This window comes from Baudoinia panamericana (assembly GCF_000338955.1).
Source record: "Baudoinia panamericana UAMH 10762 unplaced genomic scaffold BAUCOscaffold_2, whole genome shotgun sequence".
Taxonomy (NCBI): Eukaryota; Fungi; Ascomycota; class Dothideomycetes; order Mycosphaerellales; family Teratosphaeriaceae; genus Baudoinia; species Baudoinia panamericana.
In genome coordinates, this window is record NW_006911258.1 from 165,686 (window position 1) to 188,320 (window position 22,635).

At 54.5% G+C, this 22,635-nt stretch overlaps 11 protein-coding genes across 11 annotated transcripts; 6 read left to right on the top strand and 5 right to left on the bottom strand.

Annotated features, from left to right (window-relative positions):
- The first annotated feature begins 26 nt into the window (after positions 1-26).
- BAUCODRAFT_153682 (uncharacterized protein) lies at positions 27-2,170 on the top strand. The gene is made up of 4 exons (XM_007675003.1): positions 27-169; positions 248-319; positions 372-448; positions 495-2,170. The coding sequence occupies exons 1-4, from the start codon at positions 142-144 to the stop codon at positions 1,740-1,742; spliced, it is 1,425 nt and encodes a 474-aa protein (XP_007673193.1). The 5' UTR covers positions 27-141; the 3' UTR covers positions 1,743-2,170.
- Positions 2,171-2,230: 60 nt separating this feature from the next.
- BAUCODRAFT_128317 (uncharacterized protein) lies at positions 2,231-3,821 on the bottom strand (the record flags this gene model as incomplete). The annotated part of the gene is made up of 3 exons (XM_007675004.1): positions 3,019-3,821; positions 2,453-2,969; positions 2,231-2,390 (listed from the first exon to the last, which is right to left on the bottom strand). Exons 1-3 carry the CDS (start codon positions 3,623-3,625, stop codon positions 2,231-2,233), a joined length of 1,284 nt encoding a protein of 427 aa, XP_007673194.1. The 5' UTR covers positions 3,626-3,821.
- Positions 3,822-4,466: 645 nt separating this feature from the next.
- Positions 4,467-5,429, top strand: BAUCODRAFT_57280 (uncharacterized protein; the record flags this gene model as incomplete). The annotated part of the gene is made up of 2 exons (XM_007674870.1): positions 4,467-4,519; positions 4,565-5,429. Coding segments are annotated over 2 exons (918 nt in total), but the record flags the coding sequence as incomplete, so codon positions are not given.
- A 406-nt stretch (positions 5,430-5,835) lies between these two features.
- BAUCODRAFT_144914 (uncharacterized protein) lies at positions 5,836-7,040 on the top strand (the record flags this gene model as incomplete). Its single annotated transcript, XM_007675005.1, has 2 exons — positions 5,836-6,583; positions 6,640-7,040. 2 exons carry the CDS (start codon positions 5,836-5,838, stop codon positions 7,038-7,040), a joined length of 1,149 nt encoding a protein of 382 aa, XP_007673195.1.
- Positions 7,041-7,687: 647 nt separating this feature from the next.
- Positions 7,688-8,674, top strand: BAUCODRAFT_64094 (uncharacterized protein; the record flags this gene model as incomplete). The annotated part of the gene is made up of 1 exon (XM_007674943.1): positions 7,688-8,674. The coding sequence occupies one exon, from the start codon at positions 7,688-7,690 to the stop codon at positions 8,672-8,674; it is 987 nt and encodes a 328-aa protein (XP_007673133.1).
- A 131-nt stretch (positions 8,675-8,805) lies between these two features.
- On the bottom strand, positions 8,806-9,374 carry BAUCODRAFT_63570 (uncharacterized protein; the record flags this gene model as incomplete). Its single annotated transcript, XM_007674919.1, has 3 exons — positions 8,806-8,865; positions 8,925-9,124; positions 9,209-9,374. The coding sequence occupies 3 exons, from the start codon at positions 9,372-9,374 to the stop codon at positions 8,806-8,808; spliced, it is 426 nt and encodes a 141-aa protein (XP_007673109.1).
- A 210-nt stretch (positions 9,375-9,584) lies between these two features.
- BAUCODRAFT_82627 (uncharacterized protein) lies at positions 9,585-12,145 on the bottom strand (the record flags this gene model as incomplete). Its single annotated transcript, XM_007674959.1, has 4 exons — positions 9,585-10,183; positions 10,232-11,433; positions 11,536-11,884; positions 11,942-12,145. 4 exons carry the CDS (start codon positions 12,143-12,145, stop codon positions 10,076-10,078), a joined length of 1,863 nt encoding a protein of 620 aa, XP_007673149.1. The 3' UTR covers positions 9,585-10,075.
- A 737-nt stretch (positions 12,146-12,882) lies between these two features.
- Positions 12,883-14,198, top strand: BAUCODRAFT_29851 (uncharacterized protein). Its single transcript, XM_007674699.1, has 2 exons — positions 12,883-13,136; positions 13,193-14,198. The coding sequence occupies exons 1-2, from the start codon at positions 13,007-13,009 to the stop codon at positions 14,044-14,046; spliced, it is 984 nt and encodes a 327-aa protein (XP_007672889.1). The 5' UTR covers positions 12,883-13,006; the 3' UTR covers positions 14,047-14,198.
- Positions 14,199-15,048: 850 nt separating this feature from the next.
- BAUCODRAFT_29852 (uncharacterized protein) lies at positions 15,049-19,409 on the bottom strand. The gene has a single exon (XM_007674700.1). The coding sequence runs from the start codon at positions 19,349-19,351 to the stop codon at positions 15,332-15,334; it is 4,020 nt and encodes a 1,339-aa protein (XP_007672890.1). The 5' UTR covers positions 19,352-19,409; the 3' UTR covers positions 15,049-15,331.
- A 296-nt stretch (positions 19,410-19,705) lies between these two features.
- On the top strand, positions 19,706-21,406 carry BAUCODRAFT_64065 (uncharacterized protein; the record flags this gene model as incomplete). The annotated part of the gene is made up of 1 exon (XM_007674942.1): positions 19,706-21,406. The coding sequence occupies one exon, from the start codon at positions 19,706-19,708 to the stop codon at positions 21,404-21,406; it is 1,701 nt and encodes a 566-aa protein (XP_007673132.1).
- A 67-nt stretch (positions 21,407-21,473) lies between these two features.
- Positions 21,474-22,550, bottom strand: BAUCODRAFT_63855 (uncharacterized protein; the record flags this gene model as incomplete). Its single annotated transcript, XM_007674933.1, has 1 exon — positions 21,474-22,550. The coding sequence occupies one exon, from the start codon at positions 22,548-22,550 to the stop codon at positions 21,474-21,476; it is 1,077 nt and encodes a 358-aa protein (XP_007673123.1).
- Positions 22,551-22,635: the final 85 nt, after the last annotated feature.

Sequence of the window (22,635 nt, forward strand, 5' to 3'; positions counted from 1 at the left end):
TATGTACAATGAACCAGCCCCCATTCGCCTTATATGACCACGGCTCTGACCGATTGCAAATCGCCATGCATCCCAAAAGTTCTGTGCTCCGCTCAAAATAGGTGATCTCGATCAGGCATTCCATCCGTGGTCTGCAGAGCAATGTCGAATCAATCTGTGTTCGTGCGAGGTAGGCTTCCAAAAGTCCAGTGAAGTTCGGACTGTACTTCGGGGAGCTGTAAAAAACCAGATTGCTAACCTGATCCAGAGTTCGCTGAGGTTGACCGCCTACTAGTCCGGCTAGAACGCAACCTTGAAGATGCAAAACTTTCCCTGAAGCGTATGCGACAAAGCCTCATTGGCAGAAGCCCACTTGATCTGACACAGCTCAGAGCAGGAGACGTTGCTTGGTCAGATTAAGGTGTACGGCCGCAATCCTGCGACTGCGGGCCCTATCCTCACACAAAAGGTACGTCAAGCGAACGGACGTTGACACATCTACTGAACATTTGCAGGGTCTTCGAATACTCTCACGTTATGGACTCGATAGTGATAGCTCTCCTTCTTCACGGGAGGCATTACGTTGCATAGCGAATGCCTTTCTGCTGAACGAGTCGGCTAGGCAGACTTTCGTTGACTTAGGCTATGCGCCGCGGCTTGCCGAACGGTTAAAGCTCGACAGCAATGATGAAGAGTTCCTCGTGTCCCGAATGCTCTTCTTACTAACATACAGTACCGATGTCAGCTTCCAGGCCTTGGTAGATAAGCACTCTCTAGCCGAAAGCATCAACATGCAAGTTGAGCGGCACGCGAAGGCTATTTCACCAGACATGATCGCAAACAGTGCTCAAAATCTTGCAGCAGAGGATGCTGCACTCACTGAAACGCTTAAGCTACTATTCAACCTGACGTACTACGAACCTGCGCTAGCTGCGTGCTTCACGCCATCAGTTCCGTCATTGATCAAGCTGATCTTGCACCATCCACTGCCGGAGCCACCATTACAGCCTCCAATTTCCCAGCTTCTGAACGCCCTTCTGAACCTTGACTTTAACCCTGCGACGACGGGAGCGACAGCTGAGTACGAGAGCCAGAATCCACTGTTTCCGTTGGCAAATGCTGAGACGGTCGTGGATCGCTTGGTGGACATCCTGGACCGGACAATCAGAGTGCAGCCGGAGAAGGAGCTCGAAATCTCCGCTGCACCCCTTTGCACGCTCATCAGGCGTGTGCACGAGTTTGCTGAGCCAGCTGTTCGTACGTTCATGCGCACGCGCTTGCTGCCACAGCAGCATGAACGCGAAAAGCCACTCGGCCAAGGGGACACGCTGCCCGCACGCCTTTTGCGGCTCTCAACTTCGCCGAACCTGCCTACACTTCGCGACAACGTCTCCAATCTACTGTTTGAGCTGAGCGACAAGGACCCGAGCAAGTTCGTCAACAACATAGGCTACGGGTACGCATCAGGATTCCTTGTAAGCCACGGTCTTGGCGTGCCTCCTGCGACCACGATGACAGCTGGCGAGGGTGGCCAGACGGCTGCTAAAGCTGTGAATCCGTTCAACTCTATTACCGGACAGGAGCTGTCCGCGGAAGAACGGGACAGACCGCAAGTCTCAGAGATGACTGATGAAGAAAAAGAACGTGAAGCAGAGAGACTTTTCGTGCTGTTCGAGAGGCTGAAGGCTACTGGTGTTGTGGATGTTAAGAATCCAGTACAGCAGGCCGTGGAAAAGGGGAGGTTCGAAGAATTGTCAGATTAATCTTGTCGGAAGAATTGTCAGATAATGCATGTCGTGCTGTATTGAGGAGCTAGGTGGCCTTGAGTTCAAGGCGAGGTGTCTCACAGCTCCATACTACAGCTCCGTACTATTGCAAGAAACTATGATCACGAGGGGACATTGTACCTTTCTCAAGGGCGGACACTGGCGAACGAAATTGCCAGGCAAAGATTAAGAGGATGTCACAGTCTTTGCACAGCAGCTGCGCATATGCTATCAGGGCGCCAATGCGCTTCGTTTTATGTGCTACCATCCTAGCGTGACGCCACCCACGGAGGCGTTTGCTGTTACTCTTCCATCATGTACTCCTGCCAGAGGCCCTTGCCCTTCTCCATGAACAACCACTAATGCCAAATGTCCGTATTCGTGCAATGCAAGCCTTGTACACTGTCTTCCAGACGATGTCCCCGCGCGCTTCGACCTTCAAGGGCCATGCGGAACGCATCGTATTGCGCAGTCTCATCATTATCTCACAGCCGTGGATGCTGGCGTGCTTTGCCGCACACGACCGATCTGTCTTCCTCAGCAACAGCGCCAACGAGGTGGACCGGCTCTGCATCAGTGGCCCGCTCGAAGACCTCTGAAGACAACAAATGACGGCGAGCAAGCAAAGCGCAACACAAAGCGGAACTGTTCCGCGGCAGCAGTATTAAGTTTCATAAAGCAGCCACAATGGTGGCACGACTACTTACAACCTCGCACTACTAACCAAATCATCTCCTATCTTCAGAACCACTCGTCCGGGAATATCGCCTCTTTCCAGCTCTTCGTATACATCTGGGAGATCGGAAAAAGGCCGAACGAACACTTTCGGCTTCACGATGCCAGCCCTCACCAGCTCAACGGCTTCCAAACACTCCTTCAGACTGCCCACGAGGTTGCCTTTAATTTTTAATCCTTTGATCACAATCTCTGCGACGGTGGTATTGATATGACCGCCTCCAGGTGGAATGCCGATACAGCACATTGTCCCGCCGATGCGAAGCATAGAAGCCGCTTGCGCAAAAGCGGGAGATGAGCCTGCTGCGACAATGACAGCGTGCGCGCCACCAGAGGTAAGACGTTGCACCTCTGCGACGATATTTGGAGTTTGCCGAAAGTCGACGAATGAGGCTCCGAAAGAGGTCACCATTTCCTCTTTTTGGGAACCGGTGTCAACGCCGATAACACGCGCTCCTTGGGCTATCGCATACTGGACCGCGTATTGACCTGAATGCCGTCAGTATGTGCCATGTGTTCGTAACAGCTGGGCCTTTACCTAGCCCGCCACCCGCACCGACAACGACCACCCAATGGCCCACCTTGACCTCAGCATTGAGCACAGCCTTGTAGGCAGTGAGTCCTGCACAAAGTGTCGGAGCTGCTAATACCGGATCCACGTCAGGTGGTAGCAGTGTAATGTATCCAGCATCCAGGCAAATGTACTCCTGGAAGGCACCATCCTCATGGTGCAGATGATTTGTAGGCTTCCAGTCTTCGACGCCTTGGCAGTATTGCTCTGTGCCTGCCAAACAGAACTCACACCGTCTGCAGACTCTACTGGAGAATCTAATGCCGACCAGTGCTCCCACCTTAATGCTTGGGTCACGTTCCGGAATCCCAGTACCGAGCGCAATGATCCTGCCTACGCCCTCGTGGCCACCCACATGCGGTAGCTTGATCGCCGTGATGGGCTTGCCATCTGCGCCTGCTGCAGTGCCTGCCCGGGTATGCAGATCGGACTGACAGACGCCTGAGTATAGTACTTTGGCCAGAACCTCATCATGACTAGGCTGCTTGACAGGGTAATCTTTGACGAACTCCACCGGGCCGCCAAGTGTACGGACGAGGGCCACAGTCTGCTGACTTGGTACAGAGATAGGCATCTTTGCAATACTTCACGCTCAGCTCTACCTTTGCAGCAGACTTACTCACAGACTCAGCTGGTCGTTCGAATCATGCGAGCTTTGTCCTGGAAAGAGCGCCTAGAGAGCGTGCTTACCAGGTCTTCGCGCTGTTACGTTACTATTACAACCAACGATGCACGCTCTGTCAGGGCGCTAACGGCTCCTGTCCCATCATCCCGTGGTCACATCGCCTTTTTGGTGCTTGTGACTGGCCCCATGGTACGGATTTACTCTACCCCGCGTGCTGTAAGCCGCCACAAGACTCCTGCTGGTTAGGGCATCAATGTTCCACCACTCTTCTCCATTGGCATCTTTTCTGGCATTAATAGCCTGCCTGTCCGATGTTTCGATCTTCACGACACAGAACTGGCCATGGTACAATCCACGATATGCCTCCATCCCTATGTTCTGGATGAATCCAGCTTTACTCTCTTGAACACTCTGCTCCACTTCCTGATGTTGATAATTTTTCCTTACAGTTGAAACAAGTGCAGGCAGAGGAGCAGTACACGACAACGCTTGTTGCCCATTATCTCAACGGCCTTTTTCATTGTAGAAGTCGATATGACCCGAATGCGTTGACGTTTACTGTCCATTTGAGAAGTCTACGACTTGTCCATGCCACTCGTCGTCGATGAACCGCTGAAAGAGGATTAGCGCCTCCATAACTTTCGCGAACCTCACGCGCCGAAATATGGCCATTCATTCCTCGCGAGTGGAACATCGAGGCATGTCCGAACGGCTAACGTGCCACAGTTTACGCATCAGAGTTAGAAGCAGTTCGTTGGTAACCGGTTGGCACCGACCCTTGTCGACAATTGCACGTTCGAGTGTCACGGTTCCTTGTTATAGCAATGGCCACATAACTCTGGAGTAAGCCTACCGCTTGCGTCACGATCGATTGCCTAACAAGGGTAGTATATATACACCAACAAGGCCGGCTTCTCCCACAGATGCACGGTCAACAGCGGCCATCTTGTACCTACCTCGGGTGCCGGCACTGCTCGGTAACGAGCGTGACGATGCCAACATCAAAGCGTTCCTGGAGCAGCAATCGCACCCAGTCGTAAGCATCAAGTATCGCCTGTCGCGTGAACATCCGTATCCGATGCCTATCCATGATGTTGTCACCGGTTTCGACTGGGTCAAGGAGAACCTGCTTCCAAAGCGTGCAATTTCGCGTGCTGGCCGTGCCGACCATATAGGGAAAGTTGCAGTGTGTGGAGAGCTTGTTGGCGGCGGGCTGGCGGCCATGCTTGCTTTGACCGAGTGTCGAGTTGGGCAGCCCGGCGTCGTTGCTGCTGCGCTAAAGGACCCTCTCGTTGATTGGGTAGATGTGCTAGATGGACCCAGAGAGATTGTGGGTGGGATCGTCTCTGATGGAAACGGGCTACACTCCCTCCGCAGCCAAGCTTTTAGGAAGCCAGAGCACTACTTCGACCCGTTCGCTTCGCCGATGCTATTCCTCCGATCCGCTGGTCTGGAAATACCATTGGCGCCTGCTGAGATTCCGTCTGACGACTTGGAATTGCTCAGCTATCTCGAACGGCAGGAGTTCGAACGTAGCCAGCAGGATCTACATACTGGAACTTTACAGGATGCGCAAAGTCTCAAGAGCAGGAGAACGATGAAAACGGCGAAACGCTACCCAAGTGCATCCCTAGGACTCAAATTGCCCGACGTTCGTGTCTGGACCAGTAATCATTCACTGCTGAGAGGACAAGCTGAAGAGTTTGTTCGCCGACTTCGACAAAGCCACCTTCGTCAAGCTAGTGCAGGAGACTTTGGCCGCAAAGTGCTCTCTGACGATGAGGTGGACGCACTGGCCGATCGTCGGCAAGCAGAAGTAGCAGCAAGGAACGCGGAAGCGAACGCAAAGGCCCTGCTGGCTTTCGAAGATGACTCGGACACCGATCCGGTCTCACGCGGTAGGTGGGCAAGCCAAGCGGCAAGGTGGCTGCAAGATTCACTAGGCTAAGATATGTGGCTACTGTGGCATTCTCGCCATGAGGGGCGCATTTTCTGCGTCACGAGGGAGGATGTAAGCCTGTCACCGGTCATTCGGGTAAGCTGCCGTGACTGGGATGCTTAATGTATCAGTTACTGGCTATGCTGGATCAGCTGCGTGATAGCGTGGCCATCTATGTCGATGACACTCTCGGAGCCTGTCTTTTTTCTGGAAGTCACTCATGCAACCGCATCAACTCCTAAGCCTCTCCCTCGAGAACAACCTCGCTTCGGAACTGGACACCATGAACAACCAACTGTACCCGACAGGCCTTGACCAGCCGGCCGCATGGCCACAGTATGCGTTGCCACCGCCTGCCTCAGAGCTGCCAAAGCAGGACAAACAACGGAAGAAGAAGTCCAACGCTAAGTCGACTACGATTACCACAACAACGACCACCAAGAAGCGCCGTGTTCTAGGCTCCGAGCAAGCTCAGCAGGCTTTGCAGCAGGAGGGTCATGAGTCTGTTGTGCAGACTCCTCCTCCTCAGCCGAGACAACGATCTCTTCCGCAGCCTGATATCATGCAGCTGCTGAGGCAGGATCATATAGATTATGGCAACATGTACACTCCACAACCGCCGGCGGCTACTGACTACGCACAGCAGCAGATGCAGGAAGCTTTCAGTAGCATGCAATTACAGACTGCACAGGAGCATCTGGACCCATCGTATGCACAGTCAAACATGCAGCAAGGTACGGAATATCAAGCTTTGAAAGCGCCAAAGCCACAGCCCGAGACGAAGAAGGCTCCCAGGAAGAGCAAGAAGACGACGACGACGACGACGACGACGATGACGCAGGTCACCGGAGGGAAAGCTCGGCGAAAGGCGGCAGCTAAGGGCGAAGCGGAGCTTCACCGCTTCGATGAAGAGGTCAAGCGTATGCTCGTCCAAGCAAGCGGCATATGCGTCGCGGGCTTTCCGTACTGTAAATTTGCCAGAACATGCCCACTTGAACCCTGACCTCACTGACAGTGGAATCAGACAAGACTCAGGACGGCTACCTGTGCGGCGGAGGATCTCACTTCGTAAATGACGCGGAGGTGGACGCAATGCTCGAAGGCCGGCGCCCACACGGACCCATAATCCAGTTTGTGAACCTTCTCCACGACAAATCTACCTGGATGGCCCCACCCCTCGAAGGCTGGCACGAGCCTTTCCACTTCGACCCCATGACTTGCGTTCGACTGTGCAAAATGCCCTTGCCATTGAGGGCTGATGGCACGGAATGGCCCCGGTTGGAGGAGGCGTGCCGCATCATGATAGAGGCTGCTTTAGGCCCCAACCTTCCTGGATTGGGTGGTGCTGGATGTCCTATCCACGGCAATATGGGTATGGGTATGCCAGGAATGGGTATGGGTGGTTTCGGAGGCTTCGGGTCTTAGATCGCAATGTCGGATGCACTTCAATCGCAGCCATATGCTGGCTAGACGGTCCACAACCCAAGGCGTCTCATGCGACATTCTTCGGCCACCGACGTCGTTGTATCAGTCTACCACAGCATCGGCTCAACGAACGCAGCTGCAAGCAGCCCCAAAACCCGGAGATATGGTGGAGTGAAACATTGTGCGCCGAGCGATCTACAGCTTTCTAGCTAGCGTCGTGTCGATATTGAAATAATTGATGGACAGAGGTTAGAAGTGTCTCAACCATCCATTGTCGGACGTAGGTCGCCTTATAGCTTCTTCAATTGCTGGTAGCTCTGTACTTTGACGAAACAATTATAGGTACGAGGTCTGTGCGTACCCTGCAGGGCTGAAGAACGGCAGCCAATGCAGCCGATCTGACCTCGGCCTAGATTCCTTCACAAGGCAAGGACTGTAACCACGCCGAACATCTGTTCCCAGCCAGCAATAACATCTAATTCACCGCCAGCTGTAAGGATGAGTCGTAGGCTTAGCAGAGGTGAGCGTACTTTCTCTTCGCATCAATCTTTCTCTTTGACCAAGTTTTCCTACGAACGAGCCGGCCAGCAACGATGTCGCGTGGCTTAACCAGCACACTGTCATTGCGAGCATCTGCGTGGCCTCGCATGCAGAACATTGTCAGACCTGCCTTCGCAGAGCATCACAGCAACCATGACGGCCGAAGGAGTGGACCGGCAGCTACTACGGGCATCAGATACTCCTCGCACTCTCCACTCAGCGCCGCCTCAACCACGCGCAAGAAGGTCACCATTCCCACTCTTCAAGCGATGCACAAGCGCAACGAGCCCATCACCATGATCACCGCCCACGATTTTCCTTCTGCACACGTCGCCGACCAAGCCGGCATGGACATGGTACTCGTTGGCGACAGTCTCGCTATGGTCGCACTTGGTATGGAAGATACGAGCGAGGTCCTGCTTGAGGAGATGATCTTGCATTGTCGGAGTGTTGCTCGAGGGGCCAAAGCTGCCTTTATCGTCGGCGACTTGCCGATGGGCAGCTACGAAGTGAGTCCCGAGCACGCGCTACAGAGTGCAATTAAGATGGTGAAGGAAGGTAGAGTGCACGCCATCAAGCTCGAAGGTGGTGCGGAGATGGCACCTGCGATAGCCAAGATCACCACGGCAGGTATACCGGTACTGGCACATATAGGCTTAACGCCGCAGAGGCAAAATGCTCTTGGCGGATTCAGGGTGCAGGGCAAGTCCACGGCTGGTGCACTCAAACTCCTTGCGGACGCCCTAGCTGTGCAAGAGGCAGGCGCCTTCGCCGTCGTTCTTGAAGCTGTGCCGGCAGAGGTCGCTGCGCTCGTGACGAAGAAACTGCGCATCCCAACCATCGGCATCGGCGCCGGAAATGGCTGCTCTGGTCAAGTGTTGGTGCAGGTTGACATGTCCGGCAACTTCCCACCTGGCCGCTCCTTGCCGAAATTCGTGAAGCAATTTGGCGATGTTTGGAGCGAGGCAAGGCGGGCGATCGAGCAGTATCGGACTGAAGTCAAGGGTCGAAGCTACCCGGCGTCTGAGCATACATATCCCATGCCGAAGGAGGCATATACGGAGTTTGAGCGTATCGTTGATAGCCAGCAATAGACTCTTGGTCATCAGAAGTGATCGTTGTGCTGGACTGCTTCTGCGTCGCCTCGTTCCAGCCGTTTGGCGTAGATCATGAGTTGTGGCGAGCTGGCCCTTGCCACCCATTAAGGCTCGGAACATAACGTCGCTCATCCGAATGCCTGCGTAATGCTGTAGCTTACAACCAATTCATCGCCAGTCTTAAAGCACTGTAGAAGTCCTAGTCAGCTACGACCTTTCGAGACAGCGCCACAAATCCAACACTCACCCGCCAAAGATTCCCCACCCCCTCATCCAGGCCAGGCGCAAACACGGAGTTGACATAACAAAACACGCTCTCGTGATCTTGCAGTCCCAATTTGCGCCGTAGAAAGCGCACAATAGCCTCAAAGCGCTGATTGCTCGAGCACTTGAAGCGAGGTTGACGAAGCTGTGGTGTGTTGGGGAGGGGAGATAGTCGTATCGTTACTATTGAATAGCATGAATAACACTAGCACTAGTGCGATAGCAAAGCTGGAACGTCTTTGGGTGTTGAAGGTACGGCAGACTCACCTTTCGCTTGCTCAAGTTCGCCAGCAGTCTCCAGCGCTTTATGCGCATCTCGTGGCAACTGCTCAAGGACGACCGAGGCGGCCATTGTGAGTGGCATCTCTGCTGCGTTATCGTCATCTTCGATAGGCGCGTCTGGTGAAGACGGATCAACTGCTGGAGACGCCATTGTCGTTGATGTACGTGAACCTGTAAGGTAGCCCGGTGGTAAGCCCAGCAAATCACATGTGAGACTTATTCTTCGACGCGGAAGTCATCTGCGTTTTCCAACCGCTTAACGGTGGCTGGCGAGTACAGCGTTTTGATCTGCACGCAAGGTTTCGAACGTCCAACGTCTGCAGGTGAAGTTATATGTGGGGCAGAACTTGAGAAGGCGAGGCAGGCACGCAGATTTATGCACGGTTCACTGTGTACATCGGACATACGACAAAATAGCTGCGATATTTGGGTTACAGCGCCTCTTCAGCGCGTATACAGCTACGTATATACGCACCGACCTCGCGTCATCGATGCGCATGCCGTACAAAATGCTCTTGCTTCGCCAATGCCTCGATACGCCACAGCTCAAAAGCACTCAATCAATGCCAGCATAAGTCGTGCCCTCCTAGACATGCCAAAGTTCTTCCGCGACACATCGCGAAACAAGGCTAGGGAGCGCCATCCGCTACGCGTACGGGTGCAAAAGCTGTACAGAGAAAGCAAGCGATGCATCAGCGCCGTCGCTGTGGACCAAAGTGAATGCTGTGCGTTTGTGACGCTGATTCGAGGGGATGCTGAGCAACCTGTTACGTCGGTTCGCGAATGGTGATGCCGAAGGATATTTCGACGAGGGCAAGCTCATGAGTGGGGGGATGGGATGCGAGGGAGCCGTTACTGGACCACTTTATGCGGCCTTTTCAGGTGAGTGAGCAACGCATCAAGTTCCGCCCAGTTCTCCTGCGCCAAGGCGAACTTGCGATGCTTGCGGGATAGGCAATGCTATTTCTTGTTAGCGGAGTCAATGGACACATTCTCGGACCCTCGTACCTCATCAAAGTCGTCGAACTTGTCACGGCAGTTCTCGCAGTATCCCGGCTTCGGATCTCGCTCGATAGGTTTCTGCCTTTTCGGGGCTTGCTTCCTCTGCTTGCTGGCTCGACTCCCATCCTCAGCATCTTCGTACAGTACACCAAGAGTTTCCTGTGCCTTCCGCTTCGCCGCACGTGGTGGTGGGTCACGGTCGTTGTTGATCGCGGCGCGCATGTCGTTCATGTACGATGATGGCATGCTATGGTTCGAAGGGACGCTGGCGCCACGTTCGAGCACCTTCCGTTTGAGCGCCGAAACTTCCTTGCTGTCGCCGACGCGGAAGTTCGCTCCAGGTGCGGTAGATGAGATGGCCGTCGAAGAAATGTACTGGGAGCGAATGGCTGACGTAATGTTCGAATGCTGCATGCCAGAAGCGACCGGCTCGCCGCCGATCATGCGAGGTGTACCACGGAGGCTGTGCTGTGCACTACCGAACAATGGCAGCATACCTTGAGTTGAGGACTGCCTTGAAGGCTTAGCCGGCTGAGGCGCGGCAGCTGCGTCGGCTTGTGCCAGCGGCTTCGAGTCTAGCTTCCGAGGTGAACGCCTGAGATTCGTCTGCTGCTCGCTGAGGACACGAGGTAGATTTGCGGCGGGCTTGGCAACCTGTTGAGTAGATGCAGTACGTGTCTGGCGTTGCACAGCAGCAAGCTCGTCTTGAGCACGAGCTGCTTGCTCTTGTACGACCTTCTTCCGCATCTGAGGGTCATCAACAAATGGGCAGCGACCTTCTCCGGTAAGGCGAAACTGTGGCCACTTGCCTGCCTCTTTCTCCTTGGGCTTGGTGTAGTCTCTAACCATGACGGGTCTCGTCTGCTCGTTCATGTCGTGGATGTAGATGTAGATACCTTGAAGAACGCACATGTCCTGAGCAGCGACAGTCATGTCTCGATCGGTCGGACCTGTGATCTTCTCGTTGCGGAGAAGTTGCTCCAGGTCGGCGTCTTTGGTAGGCTTCGGAGCCACCTTGTTGGCAGCCACCTGAGATCGAGTGACGGAAACGCCAACATCGTCAGCTGCACCAGCCTCGAGCAGGCTGAGCATGCGTTGAAGTTTCTCTAGTGCCCAGATCTTGATGCCAAGGTGACGGGCTCGGGTCAGTATGTCGCTGCCGTGACTGATGGGTTTTCGTGCATCTTCGTTGTGCGTGACATGGCCAACTTGACCTTGTGCCCGCCGTTGCAGGTGAGCGTCAAGCATACTAGTCGTTCGTCGATGATCTTGCCCAGGTACCTGGGGCTGCGCTGACGTCTGCTGGGCACCATCGTACCTGCCATCTTCGTCGGGGCTCGTACTCGTGAGCTCAGGTGGAATCTGTCGGGTTGTGATCACGTGTGTTACGGACTTGGAGAAGAACTTCTCCTCTCTGGCACCAAGCAACAGTATCTGCCGTAATGTTCGAGAACGTACATCGTCCGGTAAGTTGTCGAAGTAGATCACGAAAGTTGGGAACTGTCGGCGGTAGTAGCGCTGCCACTGTCGAACGGCGTCAACGTCATCAGCAGCAAGGTCCTTCTGCGTTCGCTCTGTATTCGCTTGTTGCGTAGTCGGTTGCTGAACGGCCACCTTCTTCTCTCGGGCAGCTGCAAGCTTTTGTTCGAATGCGGTGGGCTGGTGCGCATTGCTTCGCTTAGAAAACGGCTCTTCCAGCTTGTGTCGCGCAGTAACCGGTACGCCGTTCCTCTTCCGTGGGTCGACATTCTCAGTATCGTCGTCTGATAGCTCGATCACTTGCTTCTTTGCAGGCGGCTGGCCTTGTCCTCCATGCCCCAAGTGTGCATTCGAACGCTTCCCGCTCCCCACAACACCATTGCGAAACGGCGAGTTCACCGCCTGCGGCACGTTGGCCAGCGGTGCTCTTCGGCTTGTCATCCCTAGTCCTTGCACTGTCGGTTGCAGTATGGATACTGTTGCCATTCATACCAACGCGCAGCAACTGTCGGCGAAGGTGAAGCTCCAAAGGTTAGCGGGGCAAGCACGCGTGACGCGCCTTATTGCAGGCAGTGGAGCGACATTAATGCGGTCCTGACTGATAGATAGACTCTCTTGTACGACAGTAGAGACTGTGAGCACTCGTCGCTTTGTGTATGGCGGGTGGGTGGAGGTGGTGGTTGGCGGAATTGTTTGTTGCTGCTGGATCGTCCGAGCTAGTCGCCAAAGCGCGAGCCAACGAAGCGAGACGCCGCTTCTTCCCAGCGCTACCTCACCAAGCCACTTGCGTTCCTTGTCAACAACCACCTGCTTTGACTACCCATGATGCCGACAGCATGGCAAGCTCGCTCATCGTCGGTGGCTGATGTCTTCTCTATTGCCTCGCTTCACTACATGTACACAGGCATACAACAGGTGCGAGACGCCGAGGCTGGTATCCGCATTTCGCAATCCATTTCGCCTTGCGCCATAGCAACGATGCTTGGCATTGAGATATATATGGCTGCTTTTGTATGTGACCGGAATACCTTTTCAAATGATGGTCTCTGGGTTATGGTGATTGACCAGGAGTGTTTCTATCCTCGATTCCTCCTTCATATCGTGGCTTAGGCTGGTGACGCGAGCCATGCGCCAGCTCACGTGCTACTAATGGACGTGGTTGACCCACACGCCGAATAACCCGGATCAGCTGCATGCATGCGTGCGTGGCCAACTCAGCTGCGTTGAATCAGCCTTTGTTGCGCGATTCATTCCGCGCCATCTCGATCGCACTTTCGGGTACAGGGGACAGACAAAGTCGCCATGGCGTACTATGAGGAGCGCGGCTACGGCGGACCCAGGAGGAAGTCACTCCTCATCGGCATCAACTATGTCGGCAGCCAGCATCAACTGCAGGGTTGTCATCAAGATGTCCAGAACATGCGCCAATTCTGTACGTGACTCGACCGCTCACACGGTGTAGGAATGTGTTGTTGATTTCATGTGCAGTGCAAGCAATGGACTATCCAGAAGACCAGCGCTCGCAAGTAATCCTACGCGACGATCAATATACCGACCCCAGAGGCCCATTCTTTCCAAACGGTCACAACATCATGGCAGCAATGCAATGGCTAATTTCAGAACCGGGCACCATGAACTTTCTCCACTACTCCGGTCACGGTGGCCAAGTCCCAAGCGACGACTACCGCGCCTCAGGCTATGATGATACGATAGTACCCTACGACTTCGAAGAGAACGGCCAGATCTCATCTACCATTCTGCACCGTTTGTTAGTCTCCCGTCTCCCGCCCAACAGCTCGCTTGTCGTCATCTTCGATTGCTGCCACTCAGGCTCCGCTCTCGAGCTCCCGTACGTCTTCCGCGCGGACGAGGACGGCAACGTCAGCATGATGGATAACGTCCAGACAGGCATCGCATTAGTCAGTGAAGCATCGCACCTGATCCAAGGCGGCTTTACCGTAGGCAAGATTGCCGAGGCCAAGACTTTACTGGCAGGTGCGACGGACTTCTTCAAAGGTCTTACGCATGAGCCGCCCCAGACGGACCAATTCGGTCTAGGCGCGTCCGACAACCAAGATGCGTATGCAAGCGAAGGCGCCAAGAACGTGTGGATGTACTCCGGCTGTCGCGACGACCAGACCAGCGCTGATGCGAGCATTGCGGGCAGCCACGTCGGCGCCATGAGCTGGGCGTTTCTGGAATCCATGCGTGAGTACGGTACTGGTCAGAGCTACATCCAGGTGCTGCAGAACACACGCCAGATATTGAAGGGTCGATACCAGCAGATACCGCAGTTGTCGGTGGGCTACGAGCAGGACCTGAATTATCAGATGAGGCTGTGATGACCATGTGCACGAAAAGCAAGCCGGTGACTTAGCTACTCACGATTATAGATGGCCGAGCATTGATCCGTGCCTTCCTCATTTGGACACCTATGACTTAGACTTCAGCTCTGACCTTAGCTCAGTCTCCACGCCATTGCATCCCCAATCTACGTACCTCAAAATGTTATACCGACGGCGTGCCAGCTCCCGATGTGAATGTCCAGGTGAGTGCTAGCAAGGCCTGTATAAAAGTGGAGCAAGAGCAAGTTCACTGCACTTGTACGAAGCTTCGTTCGTCAAAATATATGTTGGATTCTTACTGCAACAAACCTTGAGTAACGCTTCTTGAGCGGCATCATGACGCTGTGATCTTCGCTCACAGGCGAAGAGAGCAAAGGAGGCGGAGTCCAAAGCCACGTACATCACTACCAAGCACGACCGCAGGAGTCTATGAAGCAGCCAAAAAGAAAACGCAATCGAGCAGCATCTGCAAGCATCTGCAGTAGACATGAGCGAGGCATTGCGAAAGACCAGGAAGCTGCAGCTGTGTCGCAGCGATTACTACGGCCAAACTCTTGGTATTGACCTGGAGACGATCAGAAATGCAAGGCAACAGCCTCAAAGCAAACCAACACCGCCCACTTACGCTCACGGTCCACGCTCGCAGTACCAGTACGGACCTTTGTTCGGCTACGAGGCGCATGCCGCCTTATTGCGTGCACGACTTGCTGCCACTGCCGCAGACACGAAGCGTTTGAACAGCGAGTGTTGAGTTGCGCTCAAATCGCAAATGGAGCCCGAGGTAGAATTGGCTGGTATGGAATCGGTCTGAAAACGCCAGCACTTCCAGCGATTAGGAGGCGGTCGCAGCGTGGATATACCTTACACGGGTGCTCATTGGTCGTATCGGCATTTCGCAAGCGGACCACGATCAGACGCCATGCGTCCATGGCTCCATGGCTTGAAAGCAACGAGGCAGGTCGATGTGCGACTGGACCGAGCGCAGCGAGATACGACGAGACGTGGTTGGGTAAGTGAGTTTACAATTCAGATAAGTAACCACATAAATTCGTGGGGTATCGTAGCTTCCTGGTGGTGAAAGTTATGCGCACCACGACCGTTCCGGCGGCCGTAACTCTGCCAAGCACTCATTACTCTTACAATAATATGCGCCCCATCATCATCATCATCCTTCCTCGAAAACCCTACCACCCTCCTCCTTTAATCTCTTCGCAGCCTCCTCCATCAAGCTCTTCAGGCGATCACGCACAAACTCCCACTGGAACAGTTCACTGCCTTCTAGTCACGGACCCGCAGAGTTCCCACCATGTTTCTTTCCCAACACCCGCTCCGTACTCTCAAAAGCTTTGTCCAGCTTCGCAAGCGCCTCCGCTTTCTGCTTATCCGTAACCAACTTGTCACCCAGCGGCAGATCCCGTAAAGCATTCTGCATCAACTCCGCCGCCTTCTCGGCCGTAAGCTTAGCGGGTGACAACCGCGGAGGTGGCGGCTTCGAAGCATTCGTGCTCGCGCTTGAGCCGGGAGGCACAAGTCCCGCCTTCTCCACTGCTGCCTGCACGGCCGCCGCAGCACTTGCACCAGCAGCTGCGACGGGTGGTGAAGGGCCGGTCATGTCGATGGCGTTTTGCGCGGCGTGCACGACCGCTGCAGCGCTTGACCCAGCAGTATGAACGACGCTACCATCCTTGCGTCGTAGTCCCACTTGACCCTTGCCATCCGTAAACGTCTCGTAACCGCCGTCAGACAAAACTTCCCGAGCGACGCTCTGACTCCCGTTCGCCGCAATCTGCCGTTGTGCCCCGGACACCGCATGGTTCGGCTGCTCGCGCGCCATCTTTCGGATCGCTTCAGCATTCTCCGCGTTCGCCTCTACAGCGAAGCGTAAGCACATAATGGCGTGCTCGCGGATATAAGGGTTATTCTCATCGGGCCTGCAACAGCTGACTAGCGCCTCTAGTCCACCATGAGCGCGCAGTTGATCTTGGACTTTCTTGTTCTTCCACACAAGCGACGAAAGGACGAGGACTGTAAGCTTCTTCAAATTGCGCCATTCGAAATCGGAAGGCTCGTCTTGGTCCGCAGCTGTGGGGTGGAGTGGCGGTGGTGCGGGTGCGTGAGCGCCAGCGGCAGAATGTGGTACGCCCCCGATCGGATCTTCTGGGTAGGCGAGAGGTGTCTCGGCTTCGAAGATGGATTGCGGATCTTCGAGTTCCGGAGGCAGAGATAGAGGTGGGAGGACTAGATGTCCGTGTTCGTTTGCGCCTTCGACATCGAACGGTTTCTCAACCGCTGGTGGGGCCGGTTTATCTTTCTGAGTGTGTGTCGCCAGAGTCTGAGTCGAAGGGATAACCGCATCAGCGCTTAAGCTTCTTTGCTGTGGTGGCGGGACAGGGTGCGTAACAGGTGGTACAGTGGCAACACCAGCCTGCTGACTCACCCTCCTTACGGCAGACGGTACAGTCCCAATAGCGGCACCCTTTGCGTAACGTAGACCGCCACCCACAGACCGTTTCTCACTACCGCCCTCAAGCTCACGAAGCAGAGCCACGAGCTCGGATGTGGCCTCCCATTCGGCCAGCACACCCTTGCCCCAGCCACCGCTCCCTAGCGCGTTGGGCGGTGTATTAGTGGCAACCTGTCCAGCAGAGGGTACGCCTGACGCTGGATTGCTGTCCTCGCATACCACAGCAAAGAACTCCAGAAACTGATACACGCCTTCGTACATCCTCTCCATATCCCACAGATTCAGCGGAAAGTCCTCGGGCTGCGCACGTCCAGCGTGGATCTGCCCTTGCAAAAAGATCAACGCGCAGGTCTGAGGAATGATATGCTGCCTGAACTCAGTGAACAAGAAATTGAGCGTATGTAAGTCGGTCCGAGACGGCGGCGCGTATCCCATAAGCAACAAGTGGCGGCGCTGACACTCTGTAGGATGATGTGGGTCAGACACGGCTCGCTTGACGCCGGGAGGATCTGGCAGCGGAGCTGTAGCAAGGATTTTGCGAGCAGTCTCTTGTCTGGCTTGTTTCTCGACATTCTTGACGGTCTTTGGCTGCGGACCGGCGCTGAGAGCTTGCTTAGCCTCCAGATTCCGTCCGCGGTAGATGCAGGTCAGAAGCTTCATAATGACCGCTTGCGCCGGAGAGATGATATCCTTGCTTCGACTTCGATCCCGGAAAGCGTGATAAGCGTACGGCATCAGACCACTCTTTAGGATGGCCTCGAGAATCTTGATCATGAACTTGAAATACAGCTCCTCTTCTCGCAGATCCCATGCCGCGACGAAGATCAACAGCTCACGGAGCAAATTACGCCCAGAGGACTGAGAGAGCAGAATCTGTGTGCGGACGTAGGCGAGGTTGGAAAGCTCTAAGCGCTCCGATTCTGACATACCCGGACGAGGTGTCGGTGGCACAATAGCGGACATGATGAGCATCGGTAGGACCTCAATCTCTGATGGTCCGAGGATGAGAGGCACGTCGGTCAGTAAGCCGCGTCCATCCTCGTTCGATCCGGGGTAGTCTTCGTCCTCTTCTTCATCCTCTTCGTCCTCCTCATCCTCCTCCTCCTCGTCTTCGGGCGCACTATCCTCGATCATATCAGGCTCTGCTTGCTTAAGTTCACCGTCCATACTCGCAGCTTCTGTCTCGGCGTCATTAGAGGGAATATCAAGCTGGGAGGGCATGGGCAGCGCGCCATAGTAATCGATCTGAGACGGCTGGTTAATGTGAGGCTCGGCTTTGATGAGATCGTGTCTGCGAACAGAGTTCAACACACTGCCGTCCGGGTTCGAGTTCTCTGGGGCCTTAGAATACAAGTCTTGCAAGTCCCGCAAGCTTGCATCCGGAGAGTAGTCGCTCAGCCGCTTCATAAGCTCGATCTTGCCCGACTCCAAAATCCTAGCTCCCGCTTCCGCGGTAAAGAGACACTTGAAATCGTCGACTAAAGTAGGACGATACTGCAAGTTCTGCGTGGTGAGTATCTCCGGCCCCTGCAGTCGCAGCTCCTTCGCAATCTCTGCCTCCAGCTCCTCGACACGCCGCTCTAACTTCGCACCCTCTTCTTCGTCGCCGTCTGCGAAGCCTTCGTCTTCCTCGTGGCGCTGGTGGCCGCCGCCGTAGGATCGTCGGTGCATGGACATCTTCGCCTCCCAAACCGCACACTCAGCCCGATACTTGGCCACAGCATCTTCATACAGGGCTTGCCAATGGTCTTCGGTATCCTCTACGCTTGATACACTTTGGTGCCACTGTCGTGCATGCAACAAATACTCTTCGCCGCGAGTTGGCTCTCTTGAATAGTAATCTATGGCTCGGTTGTGCCGTTCCTTGCAGAACCATACGTACGAATTGCCAACCAGCTTAGACTTGTCGCCGCCGTACGCCGCTTCGGCACCTAACTGGATGAAGCGAGGAGGTGGCATATACTTTATCTTAGGTTCATTGGTCTTAACAGCATCGAGCTCGGAGTGGCGAATAGTATCTTCACCGTCTGTGCCATATGCTACAAGCAAATCGTAGCTGGTAATAAGCGATTGCGGAGGCACCGCAGGGTTACTAGGCATATCTGCAAGCGTCGTTCGACTGGTTTCCGGCACGTCCTCTGGGTTGAAGGCCATCACATCTGCACTGTCGTTGAGGGTGTGATCGAATAGAGCCATCCACAGCATCATCTTCCGACGCTCGTTCTGCGCCACGAGGTTGTTGACAAATTGCAGGCAGGTGATCAATAACTTCTTGTACGCATTAACAATCCATTGCCATTTCTCTTCGTCGCCCGTACCTGCCTCACCGTCGTACCCACGTGCGGTCACCCTGACACAGGCGTTGACCAGACGGAAGATCTCAGTATCGACTTGGTGTGCGGTGGCGAGATCCTGGGCAACCGAACCGATTGTGAGGACGTTGCGGCTAATGCTGACCAGGTCGTTGAGCCGTTCGAGGTCTTTCCACAAGCCTGGATAATTGCTCGCTATAAGCGCACCGGACGTGCTCTCATAGTCTACAGCACTCGGGTCCCAAATGGTAAAGCTGCGGCGTTCCAGACTCGGTATCGCTGCCCTGAGACACAGGACCAACTCCGACCAGAACTTGATGTCCATTCCTATTGACTCTCTCACCGCCACATTGTTCGCGGTGCTCTGCAGGGTCTCTTTGCAAACGCGCTTGTCCAGGAGTTCGAGCGTCCCCTCTCGCAGGTATGTAGGGCTCTTGAAGTGGATAGTGAACGGGGCCAACACAAGACGTATGAACACGCTATGCGCCATTCTGACCTTCTCGTCGGCCACTCCATTGCGCGTCATTTCCAACCACGCCTGATTCGCACCCCAACACCTTCTGTGAAGAACGGTCTTATTTGCTCTAAAGTTATACCATCAAAGCATCGAAAGCAAACACTTGAGCCTTTGCGCAAGCGGAACGTCTCCGCGCTTCCCCCGTCTCGAGGTCTTTAAATGTGGTTGCCTTCCAGCCCGACTTCGAGCATATAACGCTCATGGCTCTGCCCATTGCTTAAAGCATATCACACGTACAACGTGTAAGTGGAGCTCGGAAGTATATGGTGACTTACGAATTCGGACCTGCCCTTCCCTTTCGCTCAACTCTACCCTGCTCACTACCAATCGGTTCAAGGGATGATACCCTTCACTTACCGGCGCATGTTGTTCTTTTCTACTCTTGGTTTGATTGTGTACTCTCTCCGTCTTGTCCACGCCGATTGCTTCGAACCTAGCCCGGCTTTCCCACTTCCACTATGGCAGAACGGCATGCAACAACTGGAAGCTGCCTTTCAACGGATCGATCAACGACTGGAGAAGCTCGCTGAAGACCAGCAGTATGACACCTCTTCCTTCTCAGTCGGTGTTACATCGAACACCGACACGCTATGGACTCACTTCCATTCTGCCCGTGTACATAATGCTACACGGCCAGGTGTTACGCACATCGATGGCGATAGTCAGTACCGCATCGCTTCTATCTCCAAGACTTTCACCGTTCTCGGCATTCTCCACCAGCACGCAGCTGGCAATCTTAGCCTCGACGAGCCTGTATCGCTGTACATTGATGAGCTGAAGCATGCCCACAGCGGCGACATGCCCTGGAATGACATCACAATCCGTGTTTTGGCATCTCAGCTGTCGGGTATCCCGCGAGATGTCATACAAGCTGATTTGATCAACGGAGAGACCGACCCTACGGAGCTCGGTTTGCCGCCAGTGAGCAAGGAAGGCTTGCCACGATGTTACGAGTACGGTGGCCTCAAGCCTTGCAACCGGACAGATCTACTACACGCTCTGAAGACACACCACCCAATCTTTGCACCAAACGCCATTAGCACTTACAGTAACACAGCCTTCGAGCTGCTAGGGCTGGTCCTTGAGAACGTGATAGGCTTGGACTACGATGTCTACATGCAGCACGCAATCTTCGGCCCGCTGAACATGACTCTCACAAGTCTCAGCACGCCGCCAGACGATCATGCTGTCCTACCCGTTGACCAGACATACTGGGACGTCGATCAAGGTGTTCACAAGCCTACGGGTGGCATCTATAGCTCCTTAGACGACATGAGCAAATACCTCCGCTACGTGATGACACACTATAACGCGCTGGCGACGGGCGTGAACTGGCTCCTACCCGCAAGCTGGAGCACAGGGATGGAGAGCTTCTATGGTATGCCGTGGGAGATCTTCCGGACCGATCGAATCCTTGAGAAGAGTAAGCGGCCAGTGACCTTCGTGACGAAAGCTGGTGGCGTACCTTCGTACTTTTCACGCATCAGTATTATGCCTGAATACGGCCTAGGTCTTACTGTCTTGATCGCTGGCAGCAATACGTTACTCAAAGAGATCCAAGAGATTGTGACGGTGGAACTTGTGCGTGAGGCCGAAGCGGTCATATGGAAGGACGTTCAAAAGACGTACAGCGGCAATTACGTGTCGACTAATACCTCGCTCAACTCGTCGATCGAGCTTGCCGCCCGGCCCTCGACTGGCCTGGTATTGCAAAGTTTCATCAGCAACGGCACGGATGTTTTTCAGACACTTCTCCAACAGTACGCTGAAGCCTTGGATGTCAAGCGATGGCACGCACAACTGGTACCAACCCTGCTTTACAAGAACGAGGCGGAGCAGAAGGGTGAAATCTGGAGGCTTCTCGTGGTTGCGGAGAGGACGGGCGAGGGAGCCGTCTGGGATGAGTTTTGCAATACTGATGTTGACCCTATCAGCTACGCTGGCTTGCCGGTAAATGAATTCGTGTTCTGGCATGAGGAGCAACGCCTCGAGCTGCCGGCGTGGAGGGTCAGTATGAAGCGATCCACTGCGGACACGGCCGAGAGGTTGGTAGTGCAAGTGTAAAGGCCGATGCCCTCCGCAAGTTACTCCCGCGGGCATGGTGATATGTACTGTACATTGTACAACAAGCTCACTGCTTCGCGCCCAGCACTTCCTTCACCGCTTGAATTACCTGGCCATGCACATCTTTCGGCGCCGCAATAACACCCTTGTTATTCTTCAGCGTCCTGCCCAGCGAGAAGTCGAGTCGGTTTCCGTTCACATCCGTGACCTGGCCACCCGCTTCCCGCACGATCAGATCACCTGCGGCATGATCCCATATCTTCTCCACGTAGTCTTTTCGGACCGGCAAACGTAGATACAGGTCTCCCGCCCCTCGTGCGATGCTTCCATATTTGGCTTGGCTGTCCATTCGGACGGAGGGCTTGGTGATGCCAAGTTTCTGCGCAATAGCCGCCGCATCACCCTGGGATGAATGTCCGGCTTCCACTGACTCGCAAAAAGTAGCCTCGGAAATGTTCGAGATGGGCTTCATGCCAATCTTCTTCCCCTCGCTCAGACCCTCTTTACTCAACGGCCTACTTTGAGCTCCTTGCCCCTCAACCGCAGAGAACAGAACGCCAAACTTGCCTTCTTCGTCGCTAGCATCCGTGCCAATTCCCTCCTTTAAGGGCTCGCTATCACTGACGGGCAGATTCGGGCAGCCAAGCACGCCAACCTTAACCTCTCCATCCACCAAGAGAGCAAGGCAGACGGCATACTGTCCGCCTCGCAGAAAACCTTTCGTTCCGTCTATAGGATCGATCGTCCATATCCTACCCTTGGCACCGCCTTTGCTATCGCCCTTATCTATGATATCGAGCATACTGTCCGCGCTACCGACCGCACCGCCCAATGTTTGCTCAGCTGTGGCATTGGAGAGCTTGGCATCACGGACGAGCTCCCAGACGGTATCTCGTAATTGACTGTTCTCCCGCAGATCTTTGGCTTCTTCTTCCGCGACGATCTCGTCACTCGGGAAGTTGTGCTGCAGCGCACTTATTATGAGCGCCTGGGCGCCGAAATCGCCAATTGTAACGGGAGAAGCATCGCTTTTGCTTAACGTGCCCTTGGCGTTCTGATGAAAGACGGATTTGGTCAAGAGCGTCGCTCTTTGCACGGCTAGTAAGGCGGCGTTGAGCTCCTTGTCGTACCCTCCGGTCGCCATGCTGTACTGTTTGCTTGGGGGAGAGTATACGGAGGTTAGCGGGACGATGTGGGATGAGAGAAGGCGGAGGCGGGGAAGGAGGGTT